General features: G+C 61.6%; 1 protein-coding gene across 3 annotated transcripts in view; it reads right to left on the reverse strand.

The window, feature by feature from the left end:
- Positions 1-2,376: 2,376 nt before the first annotated feature.
- The window catches only part of SLC38A10 (solute carrier family 38 member 10), a 44,719-nt gene continuing 25,718 nt past the window's right edge, over positions 2,377-21,377 (reverse strand). The window contains exons 11-16 of one of the 3 annotated variants that reach the window (XM_047094107.1): positions 14,361-14,517; positions 8,991-9,158; positions 8,383-8,694; positions 7,472-7,600; positions 4,060-4,221; positions 2,377-3,839 (exon numbers count right to left, since the gene is read on the reverse strand). In XM_047094107.1, coding sequence (XP_046950063.1) covers positions 2,779-3,839; positions 4,060-4,221; positions 7,472-7,600; positions 8,383-8,694; positions 8,991-9,158; positions 14,361-14,517 — 1,989 coding nt within the window. In that variant the 3' untranslated portion in view covers positions 2,377-2,778. Of the gene's footprint in view, positions 3,840-4,059; positions 4,222-7,471; positions 7,601-8,241; positions 8,695-8,990; positions 9,159-14,360; positions 14,518-21,377 lie in introns of all 3 variants that reach the window. The other 2 variants (XM_047094106.1, XM_047094105.1) reach the window with 2 other exon arrangements.

Raw genomic sequence — 21,377 nt, forward strand, 5'->3', positions numbered from 1 at the left:
CGCCGGGTCTCTGTTCTGTCGTACCCAGAGTGTGCGTGGGCCCTGGGAGTACACTTGTCAAAGAATTTTCGCCCCAAACACGTTATTGGAATCTAACAGCCACCAAACGTAGTTACCGGTTTACAGGACGTACCAAAGGACGTCAACGCCATGAGGGAAAGATTCGGGCGTAGGGAAGGAAACTCAGGTGCTTTTTCTGGACTTAGCGGCAAAAAAGGAGGGGCTGCCCTTCTAGAGGCTGGGAGGGTGAGGCACCAGCCAGCCCAGAGAGGGTCTGGCCTAGGAACCCAGCAGCAGTGACAGCATGTGGGGCGTCTGCCCTTCTGCGGCCTCCTCTGGGGTCAGAGCCCAAGCCCGCTTGACCCCACCCTGCGGTGCTTATGTGCGGCACACACAGCCAGTAGGACCCCCAGTGCCTGTGGCTGAGGATCCCACGGGTCCTGAGTGCCACCTGCTGGACGCTTGGGGATTGTGCTCCAAGAGCCCCTCCCAGGGGTGTGGCGGCTGTGCTACCCCTGGGCTCCACGCAGCCCCTGGCATCTCAAGAGTCCCCAGCGTCCACATGCTGATGGCGGGGGGGGGGGGGGGGGGGGGGGGGGCAGGTGACTACGCTCTGCTGACCCCACACACACCCCAGGGGCCTGAGGGGGAAGGGGCGGGCCTGGGAGCCGAGTGATCCTTACCACAACCCCCACCACCATCACAATGCTCCTCATGCAGCCTTGAGGGTGTGCTCTGGACCCTTGCACGCTGTCCCAGGTCCTGACAGCCTCTCGTGCGGAGTGTGTGGGTGTCCGCTGGCCACTGGCTCAGGCCCTTCCAGAACCGTCCTGCCAGGTGCCCTCCTGCCCCCATGCCTCCCAGTTCTGTCTCGTGCTTCCCATGTGTCCCTCCCCTTTGGGCCACACACCAAGATCCCTTCCAAGTTCCTTGGCCTTTGTGTTTGTTTTCTGGCTTCGCTAAATTCGCCCCATCTTTAAGACTGTGTTTATGGAGGGAAATTCAACGAAACTGGCATCTGGATACGGCTGTCATCACACCCAATTCCTCGTATGCCTCTGTACCGGTCACTGGTGGTAGCCCTCGGGTGGCCCTGCCCTCAGATGGGAACCTTGAAGGCAGGATCCCTCCCCACTCGCTCAGGGCAGCTACCCACGAGGAGGGGCGCCCGCGGCCGGCCGTGCTTGCTGCTTCAGCCAGACTGCCCGTCGCACCTGCTTGGCACCAGCGATCAGTCCCCACCCCCCACCCCAGCTCTCCACAGTTCTGGCAAGGCGGCCCCACCCAGAGGTCCCGGGTTCTTCCCCGAGGGCTGTGGACGGGGGGGGGGGGTGGGGGGGGGTGGGGGGGGTGGAGGTGAGAGCCAGGAGGCAGGGAGAGTGTGCGTGGCACCAGGACCAGAGTATCCAAGGACAGCACGACCCTGCCCCTGCCCTGGAAGGAAGTTGCAGGATGGCAGGACCTCCAGGAAGACGCGAAACTCGGGTCTAGAACGTACGTGGGTAAATATGTTTGGAAATAAAATCCCACTCTAAAAACTTAACAGTTCGGATCCTAGGGAAACATCCAAAAGGTGTCTTCCCGCTGAGCGTGGTTTGTTTGGCATTTTTACTTAAAAAAGGACAGGAAACACCCAAGACCCCTCCTCACCCAAGCCTCACCAGGGGCTTTCCTCTGAAGAAGCAGTGCTCCTCTCCCTCCCCTCCTTTTATTACTAATTTCTGGTCCTCAAGCCGTCCAAGGACAGAAAAAACTACACGATTTCAAAGGTGCGGGGGGGCCAGAAGCGACGGCTGGAGCTGCCCGGGCAGCTGTGGTCCTCCCACCGCCCAGGCACCCCTGGCCAGCTGTCAGGGAGCAGCCGCACCCAGGGCCCCTGCCCTTGGAAGGGGTGTGGGGCATACACGTGGGACGGAGCTGGCACAGGCCTGAGCTTGAAGGTGGGCAGCCCACCGCACGTGCCAGTCACACCTGCCCCCCGACCAGCCTCCGAAAAGCCGGGGGCAGCCTTGGGCTTCTGTTCCCTGAAAGTCTCCCCCAAACACCACCCCGCCTGCTCACAGGGTCTTTCCGGGGCTGCGTGGGGTCCAGTTTCCGTGTCACCCGTGACGTTTGGTCAACAGGGGTTCTCCGGCCGCCTGTTGCAGCTCTACGCTGGCCACAGGGGCTCCTCGACGCCGGCCCCGCTAACCAGACGTCGCGCCGTTGGTTATGTTTAAAACCGCTTTCTGGTTTGGGAAACCGCAGGGACTGGAGCACGCAGAGCAGAGCTCGAAGGGGCAGGGGCGGGTGTGCGCCCGGGCAGCTCTCTGACCCCGTGGGCAGCCCAGCCCCGTGCCCGGTGCCCCACAGACACGAAGCAGCGTCCACTGAGCAGCCAGGTGGTGGCAGTGTGTATTAGGGTTTTCCACAACACTCAGAACATCGCGTGAACAATGAACAGTTAGAGCAACTGGGAGTCGGGCAGACGGGGGGCTCTCGCTCTCCCCGAGCCCCTGTCGGGGCTGTGGTCCCCGGCCGGCCTCTCTCGAGGCCCCAACCGGACGCTGCATCGTCGGAGTCTTGGCGAGTGGCTGTTTCTCCTCGAGGCCGCAGCGAGCTCAGTCACTTGGACAAGAGGCGGGATTGCACAGGCACAAGCTGTCTGGAAACGAGGCCGCAGCGAGAGGTCTTTCAGACTCCCACCCGGGGTGTGAACTCTGGAACTCCGCGCCCACGTGGTCCCGGAGTGGCTGGGTGACACCAGCCAGCCAGGAGGACGGTGGCCATCGGGGGTGCTCAGGGATCCTCCAGGGCCTCAGCCAGCTGCTTAATCTGGCGACCATGGACCACCCGCAAAGCACCCCCTGCAGCCTGGCGGAGCTGGGTCTCTAGGGCACTCCGGAGATCGTTGACCTGCACATCCGGGAGAGGGTTGAAGCTGATGATGACCCTGTCCTTCGGGGCTGGGGCTCCCCCTGCCCCGGGAGCCACATCCCGCCGTCTCCTCCGAAGGTCAGAACCGGCCTGGACTTTCAGGTCTCGGTTGGGTTTGGCGTAGTCTGGCTTCTGGGCCCCGGGGATGGCTGGTTTGGGCCCAAGATCTGGGTCTGGCCTCTGCTCAGGTTCTTGGACGGCAGCGTCCTCCCCCTGAGCAGGCACACGGTCCCCGCCAGGGGCCTCCCTTCTGGCCTCCGGGTGACCGCCCTGCTGCCCAGCCTGACCCAGTGCGGGAACAGCCCGGTGCGCCAGCTGCCGGGTCTCGGCCTGGGCCCGGGGGGCCGCTCCTCCGGGCTTGCTGGCCAGGCCCGCAGGCCCCTGGTCTCGGATGACTGGCTGCGACTTCACACGCGGGTCCCTTATCTCCCTCGCCTCCGGCGCATCTGCCTCCTTCCGAGCCCCGGCACCAGTGGCTGCCACCTCTTTTCTGGATTTCCTCCTTTCGCGGGAGCCTCCGCCAAAAACGTCCTGACCCTGCTCCGGGAACTCGCCGGCGACGAGCTTCTCTGGGCTCCTGGGCGCCTCAGCAGGGCCCGGCACGGGCGCCCGCTCCCGCTCCCGCGTGCCGGCGCCCGCTGCCTCAGGCACGACGCCCGGCCGGCCCTCCCTCGGCTCAGCCGGGGCGGCCCGGGGCTCCGCGTCGGCCGCGCCAGGAGGACCGGCCGGAGCTCTGCCCGCGGCCCCCAAGGGCTCCTCCGCGGAGCGCTGGCCGTGCCCCTGGGGCGGAGCGGGGGGTCGCCCCGGAGCTCCGAGCGCGGCTTCCAAAGGCTGTTGGGGGGGGTGCTCCACGGTCTCCTCGCCGGGGGCCTCCAGCTCCTTCCCCCTGGGCGCGGCCACTCCAGGCTCGGGCGGCACTTCAGCTGCAAATGAAGGAGGCCACCGGTTTGGCTACAGAAGTGAGAAGCTGCTGACGAAGGGACTGGAAAGGAGAACTGGCCAGCGGAGCCGTGTTAAGAGACACAAGCCCCCAGGGGGACTCTAGGCCGCGGAGCCACGCACCCAGCCGCACGGGGACGCCGGGAGCCACTGCCGGCACCCCGCGTCCAGGGACCACCCCCTCCCGATCCGGCCCCGACTTGCCCTCCTCGCCGTCCTGCCTCTGCTGGTGGATCTCCTTGTGCTGCTCCTCGATCACCGCCAGCAGCTTCTCCTGCTGGTCCAGCAGCCGCTTCTGCTGCACCTGCTGCTCCTTGATCACCTGCAGCAGGACGGCGTGGTCCAGCATCTCCGCCCGGCCAGCCTCTGTTGGGAGAACGCGCGGTGAGAGCCGGCCCCGCTGCGCGGGGGCTGTGCCGGCCGGAGGGGAGTGCCAGACGTGCGGCCACACCACCGGGCCGCCTGCGGGGACACACCCCAGCACACCCTGCACCGGTGCCGGCTCACGTGGGCCTGTGGTTTAGCCACGCCCGGCGGGGTCCCAGCTGCTTTGATGGTCACTTGCTGGGAATAAAGGCTGAGAAAAGCCCCAGAGAAGGCTCTGGGCCACGATGGCAGTGATGGTGGCCTTCTGGGCTGGGCGATTTAAACTGCAGGCTGTTCTACAGAAACAATACCAATTCTCTAAGAAAGCGTCTGCCAAGTTGAGAACTTCAGAAACAAACAGAATTTGGGGCTCCTGGGGGGCTCAGTCAGTTAAGCGTCCGACGTCAGCTCGGGTCATGATCTCACGGTTTGTGGGTTCAAACCCTGCATCGGGCTCTGTGCTGACAGCTCAGGGCCTGGAGCCTGCTTCAGACTCTGTGTCTCCCTCTCTCCCTGCCCCTCCCCCGCTTGTGCGCTGTGTCTCTCTCTCAAAAATAAAGATTTAAAAAAAAAAAAAAAAAAAAGGCAAACAATTGCCTTCCTTTCCAGCAGGGACCAGACCTGCGACCTGATGGACCAGAGGCCGGCTGCTGGCGCACAGGGGTCCCGACGCTGCCCCTGCCTGCCGTTCTGGAGACGGGCTGCAGGCCGGCCCTAGAGGAGTGCCAGGCTGGAATGGGAGGAGGCCAGAGCAGCAGGTGCGTGTAAGAGGGCCCGCCGTGCTCTCTTTGTACCACCAATGCAGAACAAGGGCCCAGGAAGAGGCCTGGAGTCCGAGCGCCCGGCAGCCACCGGCGGGCCCACGGGAGCTCGTGTCCGCTACAAATGCTTTGGCGCTGGGTCAGCTTTTCGCAGCGAGCGGCCACAGCTTATGCGACTTCTACAACACGCGTGTCTCTACAGAGGAGGCCGTGGAAGATGATGTGAGCGGTTAGAGCCGGTCGGGGGGAAAGTTCGGAACGAAGAAAAACGTTCCGTGGGTGCTCATGCAAACATCCCGACCAGGCCCCACAGCCGGGCACACGCAGAAGTGCTGGCCCGTCCTCCCCAATGGTGACCTGTGACGTGCTACAATAGCACGGGGTTGGCCTCCTCCCAGGGGCCGCAGTGGCCTTGCCCCAGAGGCCAGTGAGGAGTATGCTGAGCCAGACCCTCAGGGAGGACAGGAGGACCAGGTGACACAGAAGGCAGGGCCAGGCAGAGGACAGGGCCCCTCAGCAGCCCCCGCTCCCCAGGCGCCCATCCAGACACCCTAAGGTCACGAAGACGCCTGCCCGAGCCACATTCCATAGACCGACGCGGGGCTCCACTCGCCCCGTTTGCGTGAAGGAAGTACTCCGCGCCATCTCCACAGGGCTCTAGACCAGCCACCTGAGCCGTGGGCCTCGCTGTCACCCTGGGTACCTGTGGCTCATGGCCACATCATGGTCAACGGTACAAGGACAGCCCCACATGCTGCCCAGACCGCCCGTCCGCAGTGCTGGAGGAGGCAGGCCCCATCCTTCGCGGCCCCTTGGGGGACCGGACGGATGCTGGAAGAGGAGTGAGGTGACACCATGTCATGTCCAGCCAGAAGCAACACACAGGGCAGATGTGAACCGGAGTGGTGGCAGGCCGTGCCCACAGGCAGAGCCCGGCCCCCGGGACCACGGGGACTGGCCTCACAGATGCAACGTAACAGCCATGCAGACAGAGTCACACGGGGCCATGCACGCGGCAGGAGTTACACGTGGGCCCCGTCCTCAGGGGACGCCGGAAGCAAATGGCACTTACAGACAGCACCCACTGCCCTCCAGGGCCGGGCCGTTTGTGAAAAGCCGTGACTTGGGGCACCAGGGGGACCCCAGCTAAGGGGCTGGGGCCAAGCCCGGGGGACAGGCTATGTGTGTGGCTCCCGGGGTCTGGCTGTCACGGGCAGCCTGCCCGTGGCATCTCTGTTCCTGCAGCTTTACACCCTCCGCAAGCAGGCTTTCTATCGGGACGCGCTCCTCTGGATTCATACCTGCTACTATCTTTTTGATTTCAGCTGTTCATCCCATTGAGAGGCGTACGGAAGAAAGGCAGAATAGGAAACTGTGAAAATTCTCTTTTCAGAAAGAAAAAAAAATCAAAAGAATCAAACAGGTTTAGGCAATAGATTATAAGGACCGGAATCAATAAACACAGGGAGACTAAAACCAAAGACGAAGCAACACGTGTGGAATTCCTAAAGCACGCCCCGAACTCCAGTGCGGGTGTTCAGAGGTTCAGCAGACATTCCCAGGCTCAGTGCTTAGAGCTGGCTGACCCCACGAGACCCGCTGGGAAGCAGCCGGGGCGGGGGCGGGGGCGGGGGCGGGGGGGGGGGGGGGGAGGCGAGGCATGTGTACCAGGAGCTGCCCCCAGTGCTGCTCCAGCGAGATCCCCGCGCAGACCCCGGGAGCACAGGGAGAAACGTCCTCGCAGGGCTCACGGGGGCCACGCCTCAGACAAAGTCGGTGAGGCCAGGGCTGGGTTCTCACCGGGCGAGCACATGCACAGAGGGCCCCTGGTCACCAGGAGATTACGAGCCGGGAAGGCTGCCCCCACCCACGCTACAGAGGCAGTGTCCAACGGGGAGGGGCAGCTAGGAGGGGGTCACCCCCAAAGAGGCTCGAAGGTCGAAAGGGAGATGAACCGCTGGAGGAAAGCACGACAGACTCTTGTTTTGGGACAGGTGCCAGTCTTCACTGGGGGTGGCACAGATCTCCCCCCGAGCTAAGGGCAACAACAGCCCCCTGCCCAACTGGGTCATGGGGAAGACACATCCTGAACATGAGCAGCGTCTGGGCGCTCAAACTCGCCTACGCCTGGCGGCGCTCGTCACTACACGCGCGTAGCTGCTTTCAAGGAGCTACAAATGGGAACGGAGAACCGTGTGACAGGGCGACAGATGTTCTCTTAAGGGGAGAAAGAGACGTAAAAACTGTGCCTAGGGAGGGGCCCGAGAGAAAGCTGCTGGTGGGGAGGGGGTGGTTCGAGTCTCTCCTCAGGGGGACACCAGGAAGTACCGAGGTGGGGGATGGGCTGGGGACGCCTCGAAAGGACCCCCCAGGAGGACAGGCACCTGCGGCGGCTGCGGCTCCTTCTCCGTCATCGCCGTGGGTCTGGGAGGGAGGGGCAGACGTCGCGGGGCCCCAGGGAGGATGCGGCAAGAAAGCGAAGGCCTTACCCTCCAGTTTGCTGCCAGCGTGGCCTCCGCCCTGGCCCGCGCCCTGGCCCTCCGCGTTCCTCTGTTCTCGCAGCTCTGCCTGCGGCCCAGGCTCGGCGGCCAGCTTCACCGGGAGGGGAACCTTCCCACCTGCACACACGAAGATTCTGGAGGTTTGCAAAGAGTTCAGAGGGAAGCGGCAGGCGGGTGGGGAGGGGGTGGGGGCAGAGGGCGGCAGAGGAGGGACAAGGAGGGGAGCTGCTTCTGAAAACCCCCCTCCACGCGGCCCCTCTGTCAGCAGGCTCATACCCAACCTGACGATCACCGGGGAAGTCGTAAAAACATATTTAACAGGCTCACGGGCTCGTGGCAGCGAGCCAGCGTTAACCACCTTCACCAATTAACATGCGAGAACCGTCCCAACCAGCACTCAGACGGCACTTAACAACGTGGTACCTGTCAAGCACTCCCCGCCCGTCCCCCGTGTGTGCCCACACACACAGGCACAGCGCGGCACCTGACATTTAGTGGTCCGGCAGACAACTGTGTGACAGATACCACGGTAGCTGTCAAGCCACCAGACTCCCAGGTTCCCCAACAGCTGCTGAAGGGGCCGCTACGCTCACTTACTGACATGCCGGTCTCGGGAGCCGAGCAAGAGAGTAGGGACTACAGTGACGACAATCAGTCCCCACGGCCCCGCCCCAGCCCCCCTCCCCGCCAGCGGGGCCCACGGCACGGGAGCCTCTCGAGGGAGAGGAGTCTGCCGAGACAAGCCCACTGACACCCACCGGGCTGACTCTTCTCCGCCAGCTCGCCCGCCGCCCCCGCAGCCCGGCCTGGCAGCGGGATCCCGCCTGCTCGCTCCCCTGCGCCCGCCGCCGGGGCATCCTGCCCCTCGGGGAGCACGGCCTGGGGCCCCGGATGCAGACCCCTGTCTCCTGGCCCCCGGTCCTCCTTCACAGGCTCGACGGCTGGCTGGCCATTTTCTTCTGGAACCTTCTGGGGCTCTCTGGGGAGACCACCTGCTGCCTCCAAGCCCGGGTCCTGTCTGGGTCTCTCTCTTTCTGAATCTGGCAGAGGTGGTGCCATCTGAGCCTTGCCGCCCACAGCCTTTTCATCCAGGTGCTTGGACGGACGCTCCTTCTCCTCTTCTTCTTGGTCCTCCCCCTCGTCCACCACCACCTTGTCATGAGGGACGGGGGGCTCGTGGCGGTGGGCCTCGCCCATCGGGAGCACAGCGCCTATAAGGAAACGGGTGTGTCGAGGAGCAGGCGGGGGAGGGTGGTCTCCATCCTGGGGGTGGGGGTGGGGGTGGGGAGTGAGTTCTAGTGCCCGACGGTGGCACACGGGCTGGCAAGCGCCACCTTTTACGGATCGGACTTTTGTCCAAGTGCTGATATTCCTCCTGGAAAACTACAGAAGGGGCCCGGCTGCTGTGGCCAGGGGAGGAACAGCCAGCTGGATCAAAGAAGGAAGGAGGCCGAAAGGACCAGAACGGAGGCAGGCCCCTCCCCCACCCTGCCGGCGCGCACCCCACCTTGGCCGGGGCGGTCCAGCTGCACCTCCTCCTGTTTGTTCTTGGCATCCTCCCTCTGGGGCACGTTCACAGGGCCCTTAATCTGGGCCTGCTCCGTCTCCTCTTTGTTATTCGGCAGCTTCGGCTTGTCTCGGCCGTCCTCGGCCACGTCCACCAGCGGGTTCTGGCCTGTAAGCACGGCGCAGCTAATTGAGCAGGGTTTCCACATGGCCACACCGCCAATCGGCACGGGAACCGGGCGGTTTTCCCTGGATTGTAATCACATTTCCTGGCCGAATGGCAGAGCCTCAGCAGTTATCTTTCTCCTGCTCCTTCGTTAGCAGCTAAGTAGCACAGAAAGCCGTCATTTTTCACGCGTATTCGTAACAAAAATAGGTCAAGATGCAATTTACACCTAACTGGGTGCAGAAGAGCAACACTCCACGTAACGCTGGCCGTCACCACCAGATGGCAGCACGAGCCCGCGCTTCACCGGCATCGGCTCAGGGTCCCCCTTTCTCTGGAACCACCACCCTGCCCTAACTCAAGCCCTTGCTGCAGGCCAGCACGGAAATGGGAGATGCTTAGGGAGGCCGATGTGCCATCTGTCAACGTCGTACTGCAGACAGTGAAAATTAGCGTCCAAGGAAGACGAGGGCAAGCAGCAGAGCCTGGGAAGCGGCACCCCGGCCCGGCCTGAGCGCCGCGGCCTGCCCCCACACAGCCGTCCTGAGCCACAGCCCACCTGCACAGCAACCATGGGGCCCACACGCCGGGGACAAAACGGAGCCTCTTAGGAAACGGTCTCCACTGAAAACGTTAGGCAAATGTGGCAGAAACTAAACACCCTGGGAAAAGAAACTTCAAAAAAACCCCAAAAACCCGCCATGTCACCCTCTGCTTCCCACTCGTCCTCTGCAGGCAGCAGTGCCGCTGGCCTGAGCAGGGCTGGGGGGAGGCGAGGCGGGAAGGCTGGGGTCACAGCAGTCCTGTTCAGACGGGGCCCGGCCTCTCCCCAAGGAAATTACCCAGGCCGACCCAGTGTGCCAGGCAGGGGAGGCACGCTCACACGACAACTTGGGATAGCGCCCTCACCAAACTGGGGCCCTGCCAGGTGGCGGGGGCGAGCCGGCAGGAAGCAGACTCCGAACTCTACAGTTTAACCCAGTGGCTGATAACAGTAAGCTTGTGAAGTCGCCTGGGCAGGTGAAAATGTTCTGGTCGCCGGCACACAATTAACCCCTTCCCGGGGCCCCATGCTCCAACAGGAACCGCCAATAAATCAAGGTGTCTGACCAGTGGATTACAGAGCTAAGAAAAAAGGCCAGGAGAGGAAGGAAAAACACAGGAAAGCAGAGAAAACCGCCGTGCTAGCACGGGACCGAGCGGCCTGTGCGTGGTCCTGTCTCAGGGAACGAGGTGAGTCCGCCACGAGAGCGGGGAGGGCCTGGCGTGGTCTGGGCCGAGGGGAGCCCTGTGTGGGCACCCCCCCCCAGCTGCTGGCCTGACCCCCGGCATCACTGTCCACAGCAACAACCAGTCCTTCCTCACCTAGAACGGGGCTCTTCGTAGGGCACAGCTTGCCAGCCACGCCTCCTGGCGCAGCAAACAAACCCTCGGAATCAGTGACTGAAAAGCAGCCCGTGCTCACCAGTCTGCTGGGGCCGCACACACAGGAAATGGCCCAGTGAGCAGAGAGGCACCTTGGCTCCTCCAGCGACCCCGTCACTCAGCCTCAGGGTCGTGGCTCCCGGTTACCAGCGACCACTGACGACCCAGGAAAATCCCGTGTCTGTGCCTCATGCTGCCCGGGGCGGGGGCGGGCTGGTTCTCAGGGGCTTTGTGCCACACTTAGAACTGCGCCGCCTGGTGGCAGGGACCCGCGCACCCTCCTGACTGTGCTGCGGGCTGGGAGCGCCCCAAGACAGGCCGACAGACGGTTACTCGTCAGACTTCCCTTTCCAGCGTCCAGCATAGGCATCGAGTCCGTGATTCTGGCTCAGTGAGCTGGACGCCAGGAGCTCCCGGAACTGTGCCCTGGGCTCTGTGTTTGGAATCGGGGACGCAGTCTGGGGGGGGCCCAGCCCCCAGAGCAGCCCTGCCCCCTGCTCCCAGGAAGTCTGCACTTGAGGACCAGGGACTGGGGGTGCCTCCTTGTTGGCTCTCCCCTCCAGAACCCCGTTCTGAGTCGGGGTACACGCTGCTGATCACCGGCATCACAGGCCTCTCTCCGGGCACTCAGTGGTCAGGATGGAAGGCAATCACCTCAGACCATCAAGCACCAAAGTAACGGGACCTTTCCAACCACGCCCGAGTCCACAGACACGGGGTCCCTGTCAACTGGAGGGGAACCCCGATTCAGGACACGCACAGGGCCCCAGGACCACGTACTCATAAAGCAGGAGCAGCTGCCTGACGGTGCTTGAGGAAGCCGGGCCCCGCTTTTAGGGAACTTTCTGGTGACCGGTTTCCAGCGCGCCTTGGAAACACCTGCCTGGACGTTGCTGTGAGCGGCTTAGCAAGCGCTTCTGTCTGATCCGCACTGTCCTGGACTTGACCGCGTCGCGATGACGGCCTTCTCCCGCCTTCCCAAGGGTGCAAGAACCACCATGGGCCCGGTTCTCCCGGGAAAGCAGCTGGAGGGGGGACTCCGAGGGCAGGTCCAGGTCGCTCAGGGCCGCACACCGGGGGCAGTGCCCTCCCTGCCCCACGGGTCCCCCCTGAAGCCGGCACAGCGGAGCTGGCGGAGTTATCTCACTGCACACTGCCGTGTCCCGCCGCAGGCAGAAACCATGGGGGCAGCACAGCGGCCGGGACCCGGGAGAGCCGAGGTGGGGCCCCCGCTGCCCCTGCTGAGAGAAGGCGGACGCGTGTGGAGCCACGTCCCCCTCACACGCACTGGCATCTGTCACAGAGTGCACGCGCTTTCGCGCCTGTGTGCAGGGGCGAGTCCTCGGGCGAGAGGGTGTGGGGCGAGGGGGCCCAGTGGCGAGCTGCCACTCGGGCCGGCGGTCACCCTCTGCTGCCTGAGTCCACAGGCACGGCCACCGTGTGGCCCGCGCTCCGGCCCAACACCCGCAGGGCCCGTCCTGGCCCTTCTTGTTCCTCCCCCACAGAGCAGAAGCCAGCCGTGCCCCCGCAGGGCGCTGGCGGGGACAGTGTGGGCCAAGGGGGCTCTGACACATACACAGTGGGGACGCGGGGCGGGGAGGGAAGGCTGGGAGGGGAAAGAGGAGAGGGGACGTGGCGCATTCAAAGGAGGGAGCCAAACAAGTTACAGAACCCGACCTGCCCAGCCAGACCCTCTAGGGTGCCATCAGATAGAGGAGATAAATGGCCTAATTAGCCTTTTTAACAGATAATTGCCTCACGGGAATCAGCAACCTCGTTCCTCCACACTTGCTCTTTGCCACACCTGCGCGTCCGGGGCTCTGCTCCCCAGGGGTGCCCGGCCATGGGTGCCGGTTACGTGCGTCCCCAGCAGGGCAGGACCGCCATCATCTGTCCCAGGGCCCGCTTGGGGCTCTAAGGAAAGCCAGCACCATTCTGGCCTCTCCAACATCAAAGAGACCAATAAAACCCCACTCCGGCTGACGGGCAGAAGTCCGACAGGGTGTGCACACGGACGGGGCAGGCCCCGCGGTCCTAGCTCTGCTTCAACGAGGCAACCCATCAATTACGGGGGAGGCCGGGGCGAGAAAAACGGAGAACGAGCTAAAAACAAACGGCATGTGGTTCCAAGGGGGGGCCATGTGTTTCGTTACAGCCTCGTGGAAGAAATGGAAACCAGATGTGCCCTCGGCAGGCTCCAGGTGAGCCGAGGGCCCACAGCCCGCCTCCATGACAGGACGCAGCTGCTGACACGGGCCATGGACTACGGCGGCCACGGGGACAGGCAGCCGGGTGCTGACGGATGCTGGAAAACCCACAGCTGGCTGAGATGGGGACACCCGAGTCCAGTTCTGCCAGGATCATCCCAAAGCACACAAGATGCCTGGCGGTGAGAGACCCGGCGGGCTGTCAGCGTGGCAGGTGCAGGCCACCCACTTCCCTCTTCAAGTGGACTTTCTCCATCCAAACTGCCCAACCCGTGCAACTCAGGGTGGGACGCTCAGGCAGCTTCCGACCACCCTGATTTGTTTCCCTGGCAAACGCTGCCATTCTCAGGGTCCTCTCCGCAGGGATCCCAGAAGGGGAATCTTTCCGCCGACCCTCGCCACCCCAAGAAGGCAGAAGAGAGCAGAGCCGGCTCCTCTGAGCCGCAGGACGGACTGTTCACTCCCGTAGGGGCTCTCAAGGCCAGAGACAGACGCGGCAACACATCCAAGGGCCGTGTGCCTTCAACTGCTGGCAATTCTCTCGCCAGCCCTTTGGGACCTTCTCTTTTATCAGTCACGGTAGGTGGGGAGACCGGGGCTCCCACCTAGGGCAGGCACTCCTTAGCTATCGGCGTCAACAGACACCTGAAACCCACGAGCAAACAGCCTCCCCTAGGGGGCCTCCTCCCGAGGGGTAAGCCTGGCAGGCAGCCTGGCAAATATCAATCCAAGTGGGGGTCTCTTTGCAGGGGAGGGGAGTCAGACACGCACAGGCGCACTGCTAGCGCGGATGCATACAACTGTCGTCAGAGCAGGAGCCCCCAGAGTGAACGCTACCACAGAAGCACAGCCCGCCAGTGCCCAAGCCTGACGCCCCGCAGGGCCACCGCTGGGGGTGAGGGCCCAGCACGGAGGAGGTCCTCCCCACACGCCTCCCAGCTTTGCCTGGAAGGACCACGGGCTCAAAGAAACCTCTTCTCTTCCAACCGACTCCGGACACAATGGACCCCCTTCTGTACCCTGGAAAGTCACGCTCAGAAACCACCCTGCACCCCACGGGCACGGCCACAGGTGGGGTGACAGAGCCACAGCCCAGCGGGCCTTCCGAGGCCGGCCCGCGGATGTAGCAGGCCGCATGGGTCATCACCCATCGACGTCCGGGCGGAGGCGGGAGTGCCGAGAGCAATGCGGAACATCAAACAAAGCCAAGGGCGTTGCTGACTTTGTCCAGGCAAAACCTGGCTCGAACCCTACAAACTCACAACAGAGCAAGCAAATGTGGTAACACCCACTCATCCGCTTACCTGTGGGCGCACCGAATGGTGGGCAAGGAGATCTCAACCCTGCTGTCTGCTGCCCACCATCTGCCATCTGTCCCCTGGCAAGGAGGTGGCCGTACCCTGCCCTGGAGGCCCCCTGCCCCACTTATCACCCCAACAGGACAGGGGCAGGTGAGACAACCTGGAAAGCGCCTTCTGCACACCACGACCCTGAGGTGATGCCGCCAGGGTGCCCCGAGGAGGCTGTGGGGCCGTGTGCGCCCCTGGGAGCCGCGCACCTGGGAGCTGCCTACCTGGGAGCCGGGCTGCCTCTGCCTTTATGATGCCCTTGGCCTCTTCCAGCCGGCCGGCCGGGGCTTCCTCGACCAAGTCCACAGGGGCCTCCTCGCTCACGGACAGGGTAGTGTGTGTGCTGACCACCAGGATGCCCAGGCCAACCCAGAGCACCACCTGGACGAGACAAAGACCCAAGAGCAAAAGGGGTCAGGCAGTTCCTGCGGCCCTGCCCTGCGCAGGGGAGGAGGGGGCGAGTGGGCACAGCACACAGCAAGAGGGGCTGGGGAGCACAGGGCACACGGGCCATGGTCCCGCCAGCCTGCCGGCCACTCACGCCGGCCGCTGGGAGACGGTGGCTCCTAACTGGTGAACGCGACCGAATCGTCAGCGAAACCGGCTTGAGCCATGTTGGCGGTGGGGGGAGGGCGGGCTGGGGGCCGCGTGAGGGCAGCTGGAGGGCGGCCTGCAGACAGCCGACCCCCAAGCCGGACCTGTGCACCTGTGGCTGCAGAGGTCAGGCCCCGTCACCGACTCGAAGGGGGCCCCTGCGCCTCCCACCCGTCACCCAACGACCTTGCAGAGGGCCCAGGCCCCTGGGGGCCTGGCTCCACACAGCCCGGGTGCGATCGTCCGCCTCCAGCGTCACCCACTGAGCTGGACGAGCCCAGGGCCGCTGGCACAGAAGGAGAGAAAGCCATGGAGGCGGCGGCTCCGCGACCTCTTCAGAGGAGGGTGCCATCGGGGCCGCCCAGGGAGCGGTGCTGGAGGCGCTGCTGACCGCCGGGGGGGGGCCTCGTCCCCGACCCCGTCCCTCCCGTGAAGGAGCCGCGGCTCATCACAGACACTGCCCTCAGTAATTCAGTACGACAAACCCCACATTATATAAGGCCGTCTCCTCCTGCAGCTATTTTAAGACGCGCACACGTCGGACCAACGCTGCGTTATTTGTGCCGCCACAGCAGTGCATGCTGCTATTTCTGCCCTGCCTGCGCCCGGCCCACCAGGCTCTCCCCGGGGAGCAGGAACTCTGGTCCTGCAGAGTCCGCAGGGGAGGAGCCCGCGGGGCGACCTGTCCCAGGAGCCAGGGAGAGCCTGCCACTCACCTGCACGCACTCTGAGCCTCAGAACTCAATACCTTTTTCTGAAGGGCACGTCCGTCGACTCCAAAATGTATCCGTTCAGGATAACCAGTGAGCCTTTCTGGGTCCAACACAGCTGGAGAAGGGGCGGTCTCAGGAGGAAAGGCCCCCACTCACAAGGGTGGGCGAGAGCGACGGGAGAGCCTCCAGGACAGGTCCACCTCTGCCCCGCCGCTCCAGACACCCTGCTGGTTCGGCGCTCACACAGGCCAAGTGCAGGCCATGCTTCCGAGGTCGGCTGTGGCTCGGGGGGGGCCTATGGATTCCCAGAGCCCCCCAGAAGCGACCCCCCACCCACCTGCCACAGTCAGGTGCAGTGGGGCTACCCGAGGTACGTGCAAGACCTGGGAGGCAGGAGAAGCCATCTGCAGACTGGGGTCAAGAGGGCCTGACCGTGACCTCCCCACCCCCCCCGACCCCGCCAAGTATGCTCACACCCTGCTTGAGCATGCTCAGCTTTAGCACACGACATCTTTCCGGGAAGGTAAGATTCGTGGAGCAAAGATGGTGTCCAGAGACGACCAAAGTCATTTCCCCCGTGACTCTGAAGGACTTACTGTAACACTCTGCTTTCTAGGCTTAAAAGAAAAATACCCCACACAAGATAAAAAACATGGGCGCCTGGGTGGCTCAGTCGATTGAGTTTCCCACTTCGGCTCAGGTCATGATCTCACAGTTCGGCTCGTGAGTTCAGGCCTCCCGTCGGGCTCTGTGCCGACAGCTCGGAGCCCGGAGCCTGCTTCGGATTCTAGGTCTCCGTCTCTCTCTTCCCTTCCCCCATTCGCACTCTCTCTCTCTCAAAAATAAATAAGCAGTAAAAAAATTTTTTTGGGGGGGCGCCTGGGTGGCTCAGTAAGTTGAGCATCCAGCTCTCAGTTTCGGCTCAGGTCACGATCTCATGGTTTCGTGAGTTCGAGCCCCACGTCGGGCTCTGCGCTGATGGTGCAGAGCCTGCTTGGGATTCTCTCTCTCCCTCTCTCTCCCTCCCTCCCCTGCTCACTCTGTCTCTCTCAAAATGAATAAATAAAAAAAATTAAAAAAAATTAAAAAAAAATTTATATTGAAAAAGATAAAAACCAAAAACATAAAAATAAAAATAAAAATAAAAATAAAAATAAAAATAAAAATAAAAAAACACGTCAACTCCACCAGTACCGGGAGACAGCCGAGCTTCCCAAAGAAGACTGACAGGTGACAACTTAAGGTTGCTTTATAAAGGAGGGCCTGCATGGGACCAAGAGGTTCCAGAGAACAAGCTCAGCTCCACTGGGTCCCAAGCAGATGCCTGCCCCGGCCACCAGCCTGGACGTCCCAAGTCCCCCCCTCGTCGGACATGGCCCAAAGCTCCACCCACACTCCCCACCCAGTGGCAGTCCCTGCGCCTCCTTCACCAAGACCCCACCCGTCTCCTGACACACCTGGTTTGCACGCCAGCCCCGGGCCCTGCGGGGCACTCGCCAGCCGACTGCTGTCCCCAGCGTGAGCAACCCGCGGGACCGACCAGAGGCTCTGTGAGGAGCCACACATCTCAGCTCTCTACCCTCACCTTTCCTCTGGAGAAACACCACAGGCCCACAGAAGCCCCAGGGCAGGGAAGTCAGAGTCGCTCCCGCTTCGGGGAAGCTGCGAGATTAATGGCACACGGTGCCAGTGAGGACACTGGGGGACCACACCGGACACCAGGCAAGTTTTGGTCCACAGGGTGATGGCTCACATGGTGACCAGACCGCCATCTGCGAGCAGGAACGTTGGAGGCAAGAGTCGGCCGGAGCCAAGGAAGGAGCAGGAACACAGCCACACGACGGTGCCGGGCGCCCCAGGTGGGCCGGGCACTGGGAAAGGGCACAGGTGCCGCCCAAGTCCCCCCAGGCAGCCATGACAAGTACGTGCTGACCACAGGCCCACGAGCACAGCCTGGAGCTCTACGAGGCCCAGGGCTCCCGGGGCCTTTGGAGGCTGGATACGGAATGTGCAAACAGGAATGATGGCGGGTGCTCTAAAGTCCCAGATAAGGGGCCCTGCTCCTGGAGGAAGGAGCCGAGCTCTGTGCCATCCGGGCCAGGAGCGGAGAGACAGGGAGCAGCGGTGTAGGGGTGCACGGCCTAAGATGGGAGTAGGGAGTTCCAGTCCCTGGAGCTCAGCCTCAGCCTCAGCCCGGAAGCCCCAAGCCCAGCCCCTTCCGGGTCTAGCCCTGTGTGCGTCCAACAGGATAAGGCTCACGAGTGTGCCCAGTAGGCCAGCCTTCTGACTTCACAGTCCCCCTGCCGGACCACCAGGAGGAGACAGACACAATACATTCTGAGGGCTTGGGGCACCTGGGTGGCTCAGTTGGTTAAGCATCTGACTTCAGCTCAGGTCTGATCTCACTGTTTGTGAGTTTGAGCCCCGCATCCGGCTCTGTGCTGACAGCTCAGAGACTGGAACCTGCTTTGAATTCTGTGCCTCCCTCTCTCTCTGCCCCTCCCCAACTCGCACTCTGTCTCTCCCTTTCAAAAATAAACAAACATTAAAGAAAAATTAAAAAAAAAAAAAAAAGACATTCTGAGGGCTTGGCCCAGGCTTGGCAACACCAGGGGCTTGGCCTGGGGGCCACACGTGACATGATGTCCCGGAGCACCCCTCAAGCCGTGACCTGTAACCTCCAGATCTGCTGAGGTCCCAGACTCAGAGAGAAAGGCACCCAGGGGCACGGAAAAGGTTCCCTTTCGCTTCGCACACGGAAGCCTATGTGAACAACACACAGGCTCAAATTCTGCACAACGATGAACACACACCTGGAGACGGGCTCGGGCCAGCCTGCGGCCACACGCCCTGGTTCTGGTCTCTGGGTCAGCATGACCAGTGTCTGATGGGCACTCCGGCCCCAGCCCACAGATCCCAGCCGGAGGGTCTCCGGTGTCGGGCTCCAGTCGAGGTCAGCAGGCAACGTGGGGTGACTCACTGGAATCCAAGACTCGGTGTGCATTGACTCACTCGCGCCCTTCCAGGAGCACAGAGCCAACCTTCCGGCCCTGCCTGGGTCAGCTGCTGCCCGCTGGGCGCCCGGAGAACGGCTGCACCGGTGAGCTGCACAGGCCGTGCCCTGGGCGCCCGCAGAACCTCTGCTCTCTTCCGGGGGCCCCTCCCATGGCTCCTGAGCCCCCTGCTGGCTTCCAGGACGCAGCGCGCCAATTCCAGAACCCTCCACCTAGGTCAGGACCGGACAGACACTCTAATGTAGTCTCTGATTCTCAAGATAAAGAATGAATGCACTATGGCAGATAATGTTCCTTTTCGATTCACTAAGGGCTCATGGTGTTTGCACAGTCCTTGCTCCTCCTTCCAGAATGTTTCTCAGGACACTCCTTCTTTTGGGACTTTCTGCAGCCCCACCCCGACACACCCATCACCCATGCACCCCCAGTCCAGCTCCTGTCCAGGCCGGTGTCCAGGGACAAGGACTGTTGTGTCAAGGAGCACTCAGGTGGGCTGGGGAGAGCGGACCCTGGGCCTGATGCCCAGTCTGTGCCTTTGACAGGAGCAGCACCTGGAGCTCCTGGGACAGAAAGGAGGCGGGAGCCAAGCAGGTGCCCCCAGGGCCCCAGGTCTATGCGCACCGACCTCCAGCCACATTTCCAAGTGTGTCCCTTGGGAGATGTTTTCCTCAACATGTGAAAGCTACATGTTCGGAAATAGAACGCAAACAAAAGGCAGCAGCAGGTGAAAGGTAGGCCACGGTCAGATGGTCCACTCCAGAACTGACTTGTGATACAACTCACCAGGGCACTAAGTCAGAGGGAGAAACTTAACCACCTTCTCCACAAATGGTTAATACAATTCAATGTGCTCTCTAGATTTAAAAAACCATACCCTCCCCTACTTGCTGGCTCGCTCTCTCTCTCTCTCTCTCTCTCTCAAAAATAAATAAATAAACATTAAAAAACAATTTATCACGATCTCACAGTTCGTGGGCTCAAGCCCCACGTCGGGCTCTGTGCTGACAGCCCAGAGCCTGGAGCCTGCTTGGGATTCTGTCTCCCTCTCTCTGTGCCCCTCCCCTGCTTGCTCTCTCTTTCTCTCTCAAAAATAACTAAATATATAGATGTTAAAAAAATTAAAAAAACACAGTAAAGCAGGCACAGAGAGGGGCTTCTCTGCCACGATTCCGTGTGTGTTTATGTAGGTGTATGTGCAGAGGTGTGTGAATGTATGGAATTCTCCATGCACGAAGCCACAGCCAGCACCAGGCTCACCGGTTAAAGACCAGGAGCTGTCCCCGCTGAGTGAGGAGGCCCCTCCCACTGCCAGCCCCTCCCACTGCCAGCACCACGGCCAGAGGGGCAGGACACGCACACGAGGAAAGAGAAGTCGTAACCCCTGGAAAGGAGGAGGTGAGATTATCAGAGACCCCGTACGGTGGGTAAAGAGCTGACATGTGAAGGAGACAGGCCCCTACACACAAGCAGGGAGAAGAGCTTTTGCAGAAAAGGAGATCCCGGTGGCGCAGACGCACAGGACAGCCTGGGAGAGGCGGACAGGACACCACACCCTAGGACGCCCAGGAAGGCTGCTCCGTACACACTGCAGATCAGCTAGAGCGGAAAGATGGCACTTTCCAAATTAACCTACAGTTTCAGTGAATTCCAACTCGACCGAAAACCAAAAAGCTGGATTTAGTTTTGTTAAGAGTCAGATCGGCTAATTCGAACATTCATATGGAAAATGCACAGGCGAGCACATCCAGAAATGTCATTAGTAAGAGTGAGGACAAGAGATCAGAACTAAAACGTTTCCAGGGCAGGGTGCCTAGCTGGCTCAGTCAGGAGGCCAGGGGGGTGGGCATGTGACTCTTGATCTCAGGGTGGTTGAGTTCAAGCCCCACACTGGGTGTAGGATTACTACAAATAAATACGCCTTAAAAAAATAGTTGGATCCAAATTTTAAAAAAAGTCTCCAGAACGATGCGTCACAGTGCAGGGGCCCCTGCGCTACCACGGGCCATGGCAGCAAGCAGCGTGGACGGCTGCACGACAGGGCAGGCCAGAGGTACTTTTTTTTGTTTTTTAAAATTTTTTAATGTTTATTTATTTTTGAGAGATAGAGAGAGTGCGCGTGCACATGAGAGGCGGAAGGGCAGAAAGAAAAGGAGACACAGAATCCGAAGCAGGCTCCAGGCTCCGAGCTGTCAGCACAGAGCCCGACGTGGGGCTCGAACTCACAGACCGCGAGATCATGACCTGAGCCGAAGTGGGAGGCTTAACTGACTGAGCCACGCAGGCACCCCCACCAGCGGTACCTTTGAATGCAAGTCCCACGTGAGGCCCATGCACACGCAAGCATCTATATACGTGGGAGCAGTAACATGGCACGTCGGGGACAGAGCAACAGCTAATGAGTCGGCTTTGCTTCTTACCCCAAAATAAGACACAGATGATCAAAGATTCAAAGGGGAAAAAAATGAAGTCATGACAGTACTAGAACCGAGGAAAAGAATTTTTAAAAATCATACTGAGAGGTGGGCCTTTCTAGCAATGACTTTTTTCCCTTACAAGAGTCTGAGGGACTAAAACTCTGGGACTTGAAGGAAAAAACGTGTGCCATCTGGCAGTCATGGGCTAGTTAATTCCAAGAACTCACTAAAATCACCGAGTTGAAGATAGCGGCAGACAACCTGGGCCACTGAGACTGCCCGTGAGGATGGAGGCCAGCACAGAGGCCCCGGCTCCTCCCGACCCGTGGCACTGAGCACCAGGCAAGAGAGCAGCAGCCTGGAGCTGGCACAACATGCAAGGCGGGCACCAGGGGCTAAGGGTGTGGGCGCTCCAGCATCCAGAACTCAAGCGCCACCATCCTTGGAGAAGGGCACCCATACCCCGTGTGCAGTTCTCCCCAAGGCACATGCCAGCTACCAGCTAC

This window comes from Lynx rufus, unplaced genomic scaffold (assembly GCF_022079265.1).
Source record: "Lynx rufus isolate CCGP_SWC_20201006 ecotype Redwood Valley unplaced genomic scaffold, mLynRuf1.p SCAF_37, whole genome shotgun sequence".
Lineage (NCBI taxonomy): Eukaryota > Metazoa > Chordata > Mammalia > Carnivora > Felidae > Lynx > Lynx rufus.